The following is a 15538-nucleotide window of genomic DNA, read 5'->3' on the forward strand; positions in this document are numbered from 1 at the left end:
CTCAGGATCAGCGTTTTGTAATGTGCCAAAGGACTCCGACCAACATCCTTTGAAAAACCTACTGCTGGCACTACAACACTACATCCTGCCTGTCCAGCCTGGTTAAGTTTACCACCAGCAAGTCGTGATCTGCATCTTCACAAATCACAGTTCAAAAGTTTCACATAAACTCTCTGAACAACTTAAGCCAGATCATCAAAATCCAATTGTTATTCTAGCCTTAATTTCTTCAGCTGCAATTTATTTTGGATGGTGAAAGGAGAAATAGTAATTCAAAGCTTTTAACAATTTTGCTTTTCCAGTTTTGACACAAGTGGATCGTAGCTTCTCCCAATATCTCCAGCTTATCTGCCTAGGATTAAAAACAACTCACAAACAATTCCTTAAGTATTTTGTCAGTTCCTATAAGAAAACCTGGCAGGCTGCTAGCATGCTAGAAGTGCAAGTCCAGTAGCATACTACATTATGGTACATCATCTATAACAAGCTTAGAACTAGCAACCTAAAAACTTAAATGCAAATAAACAACAGATTGCAGAAATGAAGAATTTGAGAAAAGGAACATTCCCCCTCCACTGCCTTTGTTTCAAATGATACAGAACAGAGATCAGCAATTTCCTGTGATCACAATCTGACCTACAAAAACTATTACAGAAAACAAACTTGTTTGGAGAATACACAACAGTCTAAGCAGCATCTACTCTGCCCCCTCATCTGCAGGCATTAAGATGAACCAAACTAATTAAGAGAATTGGCCTTGCGTTTGAGGAAGTAGAAGATGAAAACCTTGCCTCCATTTCTCCGTCACAGATAGCTTTATCCTCAATGCTTTAGAGCTTAAGAGAAAGCAGCTGTACCCTGAACATGCACAGCCACCATCAAGAAGAGATGTAGGTTAATGTTGATATTAACACCTTTGATTTTTTCTAATATTGAAAAAAAGTTAATTCACCTTGAAAACTGCTAGCCAGGAATGGCACTAAAACGTATCACAAAGCCAACAATTCTCTTGACAATAAGCTCACAATCCACAGCATGCAAAAACCCCAAATAATTTACTGTCATTTAGAAACTACCACTTTTACCTGCAGCTGTAAAGTGAAAGTGGTAAACGCATGCATCATCACACTAATTCCATAATGCTAACATCCAAAACCAATCTAATATCTAAAGGAACATCCATAACTTCAATCTATGAATGCAACTAGGTCTTTAGATTAAGAATTAAACATTTTTGGAGAAATAGAAATCCCATCAGCTGGGCATAACACACACATTACATGCACTGGTAACAGGTTTTGCACTTCCAATTTAAAGTAGGATATCCAAACAGTATCTCAATACTCATTTCAAAATACTGCAACCATGGGAAGCTCAATGGATAAAGTTTCAGGAGATCAAAAGTCCTATCCATCCTATTAACTTTGTGTCATTAGATTTGAATATCAAGTTATTTAAAGGCAAAATAATCCAAAAACTCAAGAGAAGGGAATGGTGTAAGTGCAGAAGCCCTTAAAATTTCTGTTAGGATTAAAAATAAAATTTTAATTTTTCCCTTTCTATTGTGAAGTGTGGGTGTAAAGCTTCTAGTTTAGGTCATATTACTGCTCATGGTAATATGCTGTGTGAAACTCCTTCCAAATGCCAGGTTAGAGGACAGCACAACTACTTTTTCCATTGAAGATAAAAATGCTTCTTGCCAGAACATTGCTCAGCTACTTTTCACACATTTTTCATACGTACCTGGGATAAAAAAAACCCATATGTATCAGTTGTCCTCATTTGTTTCAAGGCAGGTACCTTTCCTATTGCTACTCTTTCACATAATCATATAATCAACTGAAAAATCCAGTTAGCAAGTTTAACATCTTGCTCTGTGCTACCTAAGTAACACAAGTTTGCCACGGCAAGCATATCAGAACACCTACAGTTTAAGGAAGTTTTACAGTACAAATAATAATAATTTAAAAATCTGTCTTAAAGTTTAACTTGCTGTCTTGCTATATTTACAGGAACCTATTTTGAACTAATACTACATAAAATCACAACTACGAATTAGCTGCAAAAGGTAGTATTTTCACACAAAGGAGGACAAAAAGCAAACCACTGCAAGTATGGTTTAAAAAGTTGAAAAAAAAAAAAGTTGTCTCTAAATTGCTTTACATCCGTTGCTCCCAAAGGAAAATGACATGGTAGTTATGAGTACTTGGGAACACAGTAACGAGAAGATGGCTAAGGCATCACCAAACCAGGCCATGACTGTCCATCATTACTGAATTTATCAGTTACAGATTATCTCTTGGGTTTGCTCTAAAAATCACCTCAGCAAAGCACTCTGCTGCCACCATGAAGACACTCTACAGGTCCCTCCTTGCCCAAAACAAAAGCATTTGCAGACTTGAGGAAAGGATGAAAAGGAATCTATTTTATGAACACAAGTCCAAGTTGCTATTTTAGATGAATGATGTACATGGGCTTAAGCCAGTTATACACAAGTAACATTTTCTCTTTTAGATTTCACTATATGCACACACGTCCATCTGCCACACCACCTGGAAGAGCAGTCCAAAATGAATGAATAAAACAAAAACACATTCAGAGCTGAAACAGGAAAGAAAACTGAAAACATTCTCCAAACAGCAAGAACGCTAAAGGAGGCAGAAATACTCAGCTTAAAAACACAAAGCACCTTCAAACTCCCTTATCTGACAAAACTGGATTTAGTTCATCAAGAACAATACATGCGATCTACAGTTTATCTTTTCCTTTAGCAACAAACAGGACAGAATTGTTTCAGTATCAGCTTCATTATATGATAGATGCTTTTAATAATCCTTATTAGAATAGGAAGAGGTATTATATGGGCCAAAGCATTGCAGACTGCCATATGAATATTAACTAGATGTGTCTGATCAAGCAGCTACTAACAGAAGCTAACATTAACACTTAAAAGGTTTCAGAACATAAACAAAAACCCACGGAGGTCAAGGCAGTTCATATCTCACTAGCTTTGCAGGCACAGGGTCCTCCTTCCACTCTACAGACTTAAACGGAGACTGAATCAGCAGGAAGACACTGGTGAGCTCTTTGTGCCCACGCTCTTCATTTCAGATCTCCATGTATCTAACATTACTGCTGCCTTCTATGCCATACAGAATGCAATTGTTCAAACCTTTATACCATTATCCCAAGAACAAATTACCAAGGATTTCACGAGGCATTCTACAATCCTTCCTGCAAACTCAGGTAAATTGTGAAAATTTAAGTACCTGCTATGCTGCAAACACTTCACAGAGGACAGTGTCTTCCTCAAATTTTTCCCAAAGTGAAAAACTATGATTACAAATTTTCAGGAAAGTTGTCTTTCACAAATTGCAGACAGACAGCTGACACAGCATCCACCCAGAACCAGAGACAGGTGAGGAATACTTCACAGCTCAGTAACAGGAAGTTCCCGTTCTTCAAGAGCAATTCCCATCACAGTATTTCACAACAAAGAAACGTTGCCAGATGAAATTTTACCACCAGTTCCTCTTTTTGACACTAAAGTGGCTAGAGTATCTGATTGCACCCATTATGTATCCTGTACTCTCTAACAGGAGAAAGCATCTCCAGTTATGGCGCTTTTTAAACCCCAAGACTGTTTGGCAGGAAGTGGCTTAGCACCCGCTCCCCCTGTAAAAACCCCAATATTACAAGGAGCTTCCAAAATACCAAGCTGGGAGAAGCAGGAAGTTCTCAAAAGCAGATGGGTGGGCTACAAGTCAAGAGAAAAACTGGCTAGACTGCCATGTGCAAAGTTAGTAGTTAATGATTCAACACCTACCTGGCAGCCAGTTATGAGTGGCATTGAGCAAAGCTTCATACGGTTTACTATCTTCATCAATGGCTTGGATGATGGGACAGACTGCATCTTTAGCAAGACTGTGGATGACACCAAACAGGAGGCGACTGAGGGCAACTGATATATTAAATGGCAGGGCTGCCTTTTAAAAGGATCTCAAAAAGCCAGAGAAATGGCTTGACACAAACCTTCTGAAGTTCAACAAAGACAAATGCAAGGGCTTACACCTGGTATGGAACGTAACTCCGTACATCAACAGAAGCTGGAGACCAACCCCCTAGGTGGCAACCCAACAGAAAACTTGGGGATCCTGATGGACAGGCTGAACAAGAGGCAGCAATGCATCCTTGCAGCGACAAACTGTTACCACACAGGGGATCACACAGGCAGTAGACTGGGGGAAGATCAGTCTCCTCTACTCAACAATTTTGAAGCCACATCCAAAATACCATGTCTGACTTCCATCCTCCATCTGAGATACCAGCACATATGTGAAAGTCCCATGAAGGGGTACTAAGCCAGTCAAAGGGCTGGAGCATCCAACAGGTGAAGAAAGACTAAGAAAACTGGGCTAATTTAGTCTGGAAAAAAAAAAAAAAAAAGGGTTTAGGAGAAAAATCTAACAGCAGCTTTCCATAACACAGAAGTAGTTCAACAGCTCTGTTAAACTGCTGAGTTACTACCAATCTTTCTCTTTTTGACATTACTTTTAAGGAAATACAAGACTGAACACAAAGGCAACTATACTGGATCAGAGGATAAGGCACATGACCACACATTTTGTCCAAGACAGTGGTCTAAACCAAGTGGTCAATGAAGAATTTAAGAAAGGGTAGCATACAATATTATTTTCCTTTAACGCTTTCAGCCCCTTCTACTTTGTGCTCAAGGACCTTTGGAGCCAGAAGTGATTTATTTTTTATATAATGACCTTTGATAAGTTATTCTCCCATCAGTCTGTCCTACACTGCTGTAATTCCACAAACATCTAGCTTCCACAATGTTCTGTAGCCAGAAGTTCCGTATTTTACTACTTCCCAAAGTTACTTCATTTGATGCCTCAGCTCTTGTACTAGAAGAGACAATCAACTCCCAATTCACATTTTTCACACAACCAGAATTTTGCAAACCTCTCTCACTCTCTTACCTCCCCATTCCCAGTCATCCCATCATCATCTTTTTCAGGCTGAATACTGTCTGACATACGTAAGTCATCCCACACCTTAAGTTTCTAGTTCTGTTACACTCTTTTTAAGATGGAAATACCAAAATTGCACACATACAGGCATTGAAATGGATTTATAGTCTATGGTTCTTGACAATTTCTCTAGCTATGGTTTATATAATAACTACTGAGCGTTTAGCTGGTATTTCATATTTTCAGCACAACTCCAACATTTCATTCTGGCATTAGGAGTCAGTTCAGAGTCCAGTATACCAGGCTCCAAGTCCACAAAATTCTTATGAGTATTTCAAACTAATTACATTCATTCTCACAATCTCCTAATAACTGCTTCGACATAGGAAAGCCGAAGAAGAGACTGGATCCATTCATGTTATATCAAGTCATATTTAAAAGTTAAACTCTTCTCCAGGATGCTTTTTCAAATTACTTAGAGAAGCTGGCAAAATTGAAGGACCTTTGACATTTAAGACACCTATTTGCAGCATAGGAATATTTGAACATGGTGACTATATAGACTTAACTTTAGTTCTGTCACTAAAAGGGGACGTTCTGAAAAGCTAACTTAAGCCTTGTAATACTGGTCTTGCCAGGCTTCTTCTATAGGTGGTATGAAGCAGGTTCCTCCAAAAGTTCAGAGTAAGAACTTTTCCCTCCTCTGTACTGAATGGAGATTATTTGCTGGAAAGATGATAATTTGTTGAAAAATACTAATCTTGTTCGTTCTGACTTACAAAAGCTATATAAAACTAAACTGAAAAAATCCACTATTAAGAAAAGTCTATTAAGCATGTCATGGTCTACATCACAAAATTAATCTAGGATCTCACAGAAGACAGGTCAAAGTCTGTCACAGCATTTCTCCACAACCACAGGACCTTTTTGCTCTCCAGTAAAACACTCCCTATCTTCCCAGTCTTCACCGCCATCTGCCCAGCTTCCTACTTTCCTAACCCATTGCCATCCAGCCACTCCATCCATCACAGTGCTCAGTCCCATCTCTCACTCTCCCAGCTCTTCCTTTCCATAAGGAGATTTTCATAATAGAGTCTCTGTAGTCTGTTGCCTGGTAAACAAAGTTTATCAAACTCTTCTGCTGCAGCTGCCAAATGCTCAGATGAGATCCTGATTGCTTCACAGTCAGGTGATCAAACAGTTTTCCCTCCACGAACTGTACAGGGGCTGAAGAACTTCTGACAGACTGTATGCTATGCAAGCCTTCATTAACCAGCACTTGAGACTGGATATGCGTATTCACTAATGCTACTAATTTTCCAGACTACTTAACTGATAAGCAAATTCCCTCCTCTCTTAAGTTACACATTTAAAAAATTTTCAATAAAATACTCACTGAACAACCCTAGCAACTATCTCAAGAAAATTTTAAACTTATTTACATTTATGTGACAGATCAGTTATTATTTCCATAATTTTACACTTCTAATCTGGGCTGTAAAACAAAAGCTGTTCTTTCTCCCTTGTTTCTTGTGCATCATCCTTATCTGTGAAGTGCTCTTTCCACTAACATACATGCAAATCTTCAAAATACATGTTTTGCATATACCAGACTTCCTGTCTACCTTTTGACTAGCAGTGTGCATGAAGTCCTTACTGGATCTCGATACTCTTCCCAGAGACAAAGCGGCAGAGAAATTGAGACAATACACAATCCAGTATTTGACTCCACAGAAACCAAAAGGAGCTGCAAGTGTTTGTATCCACGTGTGCTTCACAAATGGAAGAACTGAGGCAATAGCTGTTCTTTCTTGAACTGTCCCCGCGGTGATAAGCACTCATCTGGTGACTGCAAGCAGTCACTGCAATTAAGCAAGCATTAACTATTTAAAGGACAGCTTTCTAACAGCAGAAAGCAATACTGTGGCATCACTTAAGAACCACCAGGAAAGTGAACCGATCCATGTGTAAATTTTTTATTTAAAAATAAGAAAATAGTGAGCAGCTACTGATCCCAGAGGAATAGACAACATGCAACAAGCTATCTCATAACATGACCTAGGACAGACTGATATGCTCAGGTGTCAAGAGTCCACGTAGTCGCAAGCCTTATCTCTACCTCCAAGACCATCTAATAAGCATTTTTGAAAGACGCCGTACTGTTGAGGGAGAATTAAAGAATCCTCATAACAGCAAGGTTGGACAGCTTTGTTTCCTGATTTGAAAGTAACTCAGAAAAAAACCCTGAAATAACAGATCAACACCATTCCAAAAAAATCAGGCATAATCACTGTTAGAAGCTTGAGAGAAACAATTAAGATGAACCTTCAGTCTAGGAAAGATTTTTCTTATACTGTCTTATAAAATCCTAGATGTTGTATTTCAGTTAAACTCAGGTTATGGATACCAGTGCAGTAGCAACCATAAAAATATTGTTATAAACAATATAACTAAAGACTCAGAAAGGGGTTCTACTGAGCCAGCTAACATTACGGTGAGCTGCTAGAAAGGACCACTTACAGGATAGGAGAGTATATTGGATCCAAACTACTGATCACCATCATATTCAGAATAGTAAAAAGATCAAGGCTTCTAAAAATCACCAGGCTGAGCAATCCAATGCAAAAACCTTCTCCATGTTTCCATTCCTTTGTGTCCAACAGAGATTCACCTGCTTTCTTTCACAGTGTTCTGGACTTGAACTAATGAATTATCTCTGCCAGAGAATCTTTCTTCCAAGTTTCTTCTACATTTTATATAATACAGTATACAACATGACCGGGAGCTGAGCTGAAGGGTTTATCACATAAGCATATTAAAAGCTGTCTTGACCAAAGTTGGACCACAATCAGCACTTTAGTTGAAAATCAGTATTTTCCCGAGGATTCTTCATATCGATGAGAAATACCTTAACTACCTGTGAGATGGAAAAGGGCAAGAAGTCAAAGTTCAAATCCCTGACACAGAGCACAGCATTTCCTCTTCAGGTCAGCAAGAAGCATTTCAACCTCTATCTTCCTGCAGAAGACCTTTTTCAAAGTCCATCTGCAGAAGGCTAAGAAATTCCTGATTATCTGACACTAAAGCATAGCCCTGAATCCAGACATGAATGATCTGTTAATAAAATGAAAACTGTCATGCCATCTTGCCTGGCAACATGACATATGCCTGCACCACTGTCTGTTGTTACTTCTGGATCCCTGCAATAAACACAGTAATGCAAACACTCCTTTAAAGTCATGCGAAAAGAAGAGATCTCTATTTTTTACTTTATTTTAGCTTCTGCAGAAGATAATCCAGATGTGCTTCCACAGAGCCTGGAATACCAATTAACAGCACCCTGACAGTCTGGCAAGACACATAGCAAGTAAGAAGGGATATATGACATGCTCTGATTAAGCTAGCAGACAAAGGGAGCACACAGCAGTCTAGAACCTTTAGCGATATAAAACACTGAACTCAAATCTAACAATTCTCCTATTCTGTTTTTTCAAGCGCTTAAGTCTTTTCATGAATGACCTTAAGATCTCATAAATCAATAGAATGAGCTCTCTGAGAAGCATTTTACTCAGATTAGCACTGCCATCCAAGTATACTCAAATGCAAGGTGGGCTATAGCAGATCACTAGATATTTGACAATACTCCCCATGCGATGAGAAAATAAAGGAGGAGAAAATTCTGTATTAATAGCAACTTCCTTTATTATTAAGATTTTTTTGGTCTCTTAGTTGAACAAATGAAAGTAAGAGCCAAGAAGATGAAGAAACTCGCCCCAATTTTGAGGAATTAAGAAGACAACTTAAGCAGTATTACCACAGTAAGACTGAAACAGTTGCAACTACTGCTGATGTCTTAAAATAATTCAAGGCTAGAATTAGATGGCAGAGTATCCCAACAGTTTCTTTCTAGAGATTATAAGAAGCGTACACTTCCATGACTTCCAAGATGGAATTTTCTTCTCGTTTTGCCTCCTGCATCACATGGAAAGGAATCAAAAAAAAAAAACCAGAACCAGATATCCCTTGATAGACTTCCAAGGCTCCATAATTCAAAGTGATCCAGATGAAGACAAACAGGACTTCCCAAAAGGGAAAGCTGACAGATAAACAATGGTGTTGAACTTGCTGCCACAGGTGAGCCTCCTGGGCTGGGATGTATTGCTTTCTAAATCGTGTTGGAGGGACAGCAGTTGAGGTCCTCTGGTGATAGATAATGCAGAGTCTCAATTTCCTCTATAGGAACTGGCACATAAGTACAAGGAAGAGATCCTTCCCTGTATGGATTCGGAAGTTTGTATTTTGATTACTGTTAGGGCCTCTATAGTATTTTAGAAGGCTTTAGCTATGAAACACTGCATTCTAGTGAACAAGGCTCTGAAGCTACTGCTCTGTAAAATCAATCTAGAAAAAACTACAGAAACATTCACAATGGTCACTGTCCTCCTGACAGTACATTTTAGTTTCTTAATGTTTTCTGGACAAGCTTCTCTGGGAATTACAGCACTTTCCCAGCTAAAGCCGTTTTCTTGCTTTATTTCTAAATACAAGAAACTGATAAATCAAATATTTCTATAAACACTAAGAGAGTCACTCAAGATTACTCTCGAAGCTCTTTTTGATTCTTCAGGGTTTTTTTTGTCTTGGCTTTTTTGTTTTGGGTTGGTTTGTTGTTTTTTGTTTGTTTTTTTTTTTTTAATTTTGTTTTTTTTGAGGCAGAGGAAAAGGTTCATCCTCAGTGCTGCATTTGGACATTGATCACTCATGGTCTTTGGTTACCAGTGTTCAACTTGAAACTGAAAGCACGCAAATATGTAACTGCCTAAAAGGGAAAATAAAGTACTTGATAGACTTGCATGACAGATTCAAAACTAGCCCTGACTAACCACAACTAGGAAACACACAGAAACGCATCATATCCAGCAATCACAAGAATTGTCCTTGCAATCCCAGGCTGGCTCTCTGAAATGCATAGTGTGCACACAACAGCCTTGGTAGAATAAAAAGGACAACCCCATGACCAGGTACAACAAAGATTAATGTTACAGGATTTTCCCCTTACCAATGGTACTCTTATTCACTACCATGCTTTGGACTGTTGCAAATGATCACTTAGCCCTCTTGAATAGGCCTACAGTGCCCATACAGGAAACAGATTAAAGATGATCACACACTTTCAAGAGGTGGATCTGATGAAGACTCGGTGTGGTATTATAATAATAATAAATTATCTTTACTGGATTCCTATAGTTTGGGCTCAGAAGAACAATCCCTGGATCATCACATACATCAGACCAATGGCATTCACGTGAGAAGCTGAAGCACACAGACCACAGACCACATCCTAATGTATGGACCTGATCTATAACTGAACTGTCTTTTGGCTGTGAATCTTTTGTCTTGCTCTTTTACACAAAGAGAAGGGAATCTACATTTACATTCTAAGGAAGACAGCCTCTACTGCTCAGCCAGATTCAGCATTCCACAGGTTTAATCTTTTCACTGAGAAAGAGCTCGAGGCCTAATGTAGTGCTGCAGTGAACTGCAACTGCAAGTAAAAGCAACACTGAGGCCTTGTGGTGTTTCCTTTTCTCCCCCCACTCCCTTGATGGGGGATCCTTTTTCTTGCTCTGCTTTCTAGAAAACGAGGCCTGCTATGTTTTGTTTTTCCTTGGGTAATGAGCAACAGCATTTCTGTCCAAAATCAATCTTCTGGCAGGTCAAAAGACCTGCAGCCCCAATTACCAAGGAGGACAAGCAGTCTTCCAAGAGAAGCAGTTCCAATTCCTAGGGACTCTATTTTTAGTTATAGCACCAGAAGTCCCTGAATCAACAATATCCTCTGACCTGTCATTTATGGCAGGGGAGGGAGCAGGCACAGAGTTGGTCTACAGGTCTGAGTGTCCAACTACTACTATGCTACATGAAAAGGAGCTCATACTGTACGAAGCTAGCAGACATCAGAGAACAGTTGAATTCCCTTTTCCTCCGGGCTGAAGAGAGAGAGAACGAGAGCAAACACGGTTGCTAACAGCCCCAACAGACACCAACTGCTGAGATGAACCAGATTTCTGACAGGCATGATGGTCTGAATCTATAAGGACATTCATTTAAAGTTTCTTCAAACTAAACTAAGGTTATACATTTTCTCCAGTAACACAGTCCTCAGCTACACTGCACAGATAAAATCTGAGTAGACTGCAAGCAATTCTGTTGTTTCATGTGAGGAGGAGTAGAACTCATCTTTTACAGTCATTCTGTTACAAAGAAGACTGACACTAAAGGAAGTATACATGACTGAATATACGTAACAGAAGCAAAGCAGTAAATTATTTTTAAATAGTTACTATTTAGGGGAGAACTGCCATTAGCATTTTTGAATACTAAATCAAATCTCTTGCAAGGATTCTGTCACAGAAAAGTGTAAAACAACATCTTAGGCTTTGGTTTACAGTTCACTTGTTTAATTCTCACGAACAGAAAAATATCTCCTACACAGACAACCAATTACAGATTATGTCCTTGATTTATGCCCTCTTCGTCCACAACTTCAAAGCAATTCTCAAATTCTGGCCATAGCTTGAATAAAAGAATTTCAGTTATTAATAAAAAAGGCTCTTTAGGAGAGAGCACAGTATGGAAGAAAGGGAATTATGAAAGCAGATCAATCTGAATTCTGAACAAAGCAGGAAAAACCACACGGAGCCTCATTTTCAATACAAGCAATCGACAACAAAAGCAGCTGTCAGCTTCTTAATAACTCCACAAAACTTTTTTTAATTGCCCCAAACACTTAACTTTTGCACTTTACAACCTACTGACTTTAACTTATGAAAGGAAATCACAGACTTTTGTCCTCTTCTCTTCAGTTTGACATTGTAGTACAGTTGCTGGTTTTCAAGGTGAAAGTATACACATTACCTAGACTGTGGTATCTCCATACAATCCTTGACATTACTATGCAATGTTCTGGTGGCAAACATCAATCCTCCACTACCACCACTCAGCTACGCAAGATCTTACTGGTAACATTTAACTATACAACCGTAAGGGGAACCTAAACGTGGAAACACGCAACTCGTAAGAATCCCAACTAGTAAGAATCATATCTTCCTACTCTAAGGATTGGTCTCACAATATACTAAACAAGGCCCACGCCCACATTCTGACAAGTACCACAGTTTAAGAACCATGAATGAACCAGGAACAAAAGCTGTTAATGGCACATAGATCTTTTTCTCTTGAGCTAGCTTGTAAATAGTAGAAAAACGTCAGTGGACAAGGAAGAAAGCTGCTTCACAGTTAAGGAGATGCTACAGTCTTAGCCTCTACAAAGTCAGTACATAATCATGCCTCCTTAACAGAACAGCAGGGATACTGTTACTAGCGGCAGAGAAAGTCAAGATACTCAGCAGCCCGGAGAACTATGCAAATACATATAAAAAACATACCATCAAATAACTTTATGGAGGATTCCGAACTTAAATAATTCTGAGCTGTAAAACAAGTGACACCTTTAAGAAATAAGTCTCCTTAACAAAGCCAGATTAAGGCTCAATAAATAAATGACTACGGTATCAAATATCAATAAGAACTAGAACTGCACCTGCCCTCTGGAACACGCTGCTTCTAATCTTTGGAAGGTTCAACAGTAAGCTACCCCCCCAAACACGCCTGAAGAACTAAACGAAAAAAAACACAGCCCTATGCAGTACAGACTTCCATCCCCATTTAGTCTTTCAGCAGCCACGCCGACACATTTTTACAGAAGAAAAACGCCTCAGTGCTGCCTACCCGAGCACCTCCGCCCTGGAGAGCTGGCACCGTTCTGGCTTGAAGAAGAGCGCGGGGAAGCCCCCGGCACCAAGGGCCTCAACCGAGCCCGCCCGCTCCCCCCGGAGCCTCCCCACGCGGAATCCCCTCGCCCGCCCCGCCGCCTGTTTTCCGGCGAGCCTCCGGCCCGGCTCCCCCGCGGCTCCGCAGCGCCGTGATCGCGCCGCCCCGCCGCCACCGGGGCCGCCCCGGGCGGCGGCCGAGGGCCCCGGGGGGTCGCGGGGTGGGGGGGGTGTGTGTGGGGGGGGGGGGGCAGCGCTCACCGTTGAGCGCCGACGCCTGCAGCGTGGCCCCCGAAGTGCCGTCGATGACTTTGATGGCGCCGCGAGCGGTCACGGCCAGGATGGCGTTGAGCGCCGGGTGGTAACACAGGCTGCAGAGACCGTCGGCGTCGCAGCGCAGGCAGCCGTCCCGCAGCAGCAGCCACTCGCAGGAGCCCGGCCCACCCGACACCGACACCGGCCCCGGCCCGGGCCCGGGCCCAGCCGGCGCCGCCGCCGCCGCCGCCGCCGAGCAGGAGGCCGCCGCCGAAGAGCAGGAGGCCGCCGCAGCCATCTTCCCGGCCGCCGCCGCCGCCCTCAGGACAAGAGGCGCGGGGGGAGCCGCTCACTGACAGTCCCTGGAGCCGCCGCCGCCGCCAGTCACCATCCGGGTCCGGGGAGAGGGGGAAAGGGAGAGCGCCAGCGTGAGCAGGAAGTGACACAACCGCGCCGGATGCGGAACCGACCGCCGGCCTGACACGAAGTGGGGGGGGGGGGGGGGAGGGGGCGGGAGCGAACAGCCGCTCTTCACGGAGAGGGGCGGGGAGGGCTCCGAGCGCGCGCGGCCGCGGGCGGGGGCGGCGCGGCGGGCACCCGCCTGCCCGCGGCACCGGGGGGGGGCGGACTGCGCATGCGCGGGGGAGGGCGGGCGGCGATAAGCGGAGGGCGGAACGGGCCGCCCCCGCGCCGAGGAAGGTTTGCGGCTCAGGGCGGCGGGCCGCGGTCCTGTGGGGGCCGGCGTAACTTCTGCCCCCTGGCTCCCTGCCCTCCGGGGCTTGAGCCCGCCGGCCTTCCCCGGGCCTCGTCGGTGCAGGGGCCGTGACCCCGTCGGACAAAAACTGGGTCGTGAGCGGGTGAGGGCGTTTGCCGCCTTTTCCTACCCCGGCTCTGAGCCTGGCTTTCTTTTTGTACCTGAAGAGCGATGTGGGGGGAAGCTCCTATTTACTCGCCTCCAGCTTTGGTACCGAGTCAAAAAGTCGAAGTGGCAGTCGGCTTCCGGCCTCCTTTCAGAAGAAAGTCGGACCTTGAGAACGGTGGCCCTGAGGGGGAGCAGGGGGTTCCAGAGTGATTTTTCCACCCGCACCCCCCCCAAAAAAAAAAAAAAAAAAGTAGCGATGGAGTCATTGTACCCATGGAAGCATTTCATTCTGAAGCGGTATTCATCATGCTTCAAAAATGACATAAGCACAATAAAACAGGAGAGATTGCTGAAATTTTCCTGTCTCACCCACTGAGGGACCAGGCTAAGCCTACCTGGATGCATTATTTAATCTAAATGACATGTTCTTTCTACTATAATATTTGAGAAAGCTTTTAGGCCACAGGTGATCTTAAATATAATGAAGTTTCAAATATAATGTAGTTTTCTACAGAAGAGTAATTTATGAGAAAGACCCAAGTTAGCACAGGCTGCTGTAGGAGGGAAATTACAGACGATCTTCCAAAGTGCATGTCTCATTAAGGTGTGATACCCATGTCTACCTTGAAATGAGGTGTTGCATCTTGGAAAGGGTACTTTTTGCTAGATAGATGTGCTCTAAGTTTTGACAGAAGTAATACTTATTTATAGCCTCAAACCTTGAGATTAATGACATGTATAGGAATATAGATGTCTTAATTCAGTAAATATAAATGAGCTTCATACATTCTGTAAACAAGTTTAATTCAAAATTTTTATAAAATACATCTTGTATTTACACACATACCTCATCTAAAAATATGAGTTTGTTGAATGCAAAGATATTACAAACTATCAGAACCATTTGAGAGCTGTTTATACATATTTCTTGCACAGCATATGCAAAAGGTGACCCTAGAGATACTAAGATTAAAAGGTGCAAATCTGCAATTGTGTACAAAATATGTACTATGTTAAGTGCATATCTACATTGCATATTACACATGTGCCGAGTCTGTGGAAAAGAACAGTTAAAATTGCAACTATAAATTTCACAGAACATTAGTATAGAGGAAAATAAGATATTTGGAGATTAAACAGAACATTCTTGCATCATTTGAATAATCATAGTCATTTCAGATGCCTGGGAGCCATTATGGACATCTAATGAACAGCTCTGCGAAGAAGAACTACGATTAAAGCTCTCTGACAGCCTACAACCTAAATGTGCCCTCGCCCTTCATGTTTGTGGTGATGTTAAACACGTATTCACAGGGTCAGGGTTGAGTCTTCTAATACTAGTTTGGATATTCCTGCTAAAAAATAAATGTAAGTCATGAAAGAAGACAAAAGACCAAATTATCATGCAAGATTCCAAAGCTAACATGCCTTTTTTTTTTAATACACTAACTTGTGTATTTTATTTTTTTTTTTTTTTAGAATGTGGTATGAACGCTCACAAAACATTTGCAGACAAGAACTATAAGCTGCTGGTATAATTGGTTTAGTACGACTGCAGTAAATCCACCAGAAGTTCTGCAGAAGTCAAAAATTACGTGTAAAGTCGA

The 15538-nt window shown here is 41.7% G+C and overlaps 1 protein-coding gene across 8 annotated transcripts in view; it reads right to left on the bottom strand.

The window, feature by feature from the left end:
• The window catches only part of BIRC6 (baculoviral IAP repeat containing 6), a 187719-nt gene extending 174227 nt beyond the window's left edge, over positions 1–13492 (bottom strand). For all 8 annotated transcript variants that reach the window (XM_042789690.1, XM_042789689.1, XM_042789688.1 and 5 more), the window contains exon 1: positions 13076–13492. In XM_042789690.1, coding sequence (XP_042645624.1) covers positions 13076–13367 — 292 coding nt within the window. In that variant the 5' untranslated portion in view covers positions 13368–13492. The remainder of the gene's footprint in view (positions 1–13075) is intronic.
• Positions 13493–15538: the final 2046 nt, after the last annotated feature.

Source organism: Tyto alba, unplaced genomic scaffold, assembly GCF_018691265.1.
Source record: "Tyto alba isolate M040663 unplaced genomic scaffold, T.alba_DEE_v4.0 Super-Scaffold_16, whole genome shotgun sequence".
Classification (NCBI taxonomy): Eukaryota; Metazoa; Chordata; class Aves; order Strigiformes; family Tytonidae; genus Tyto; species Tyto alba.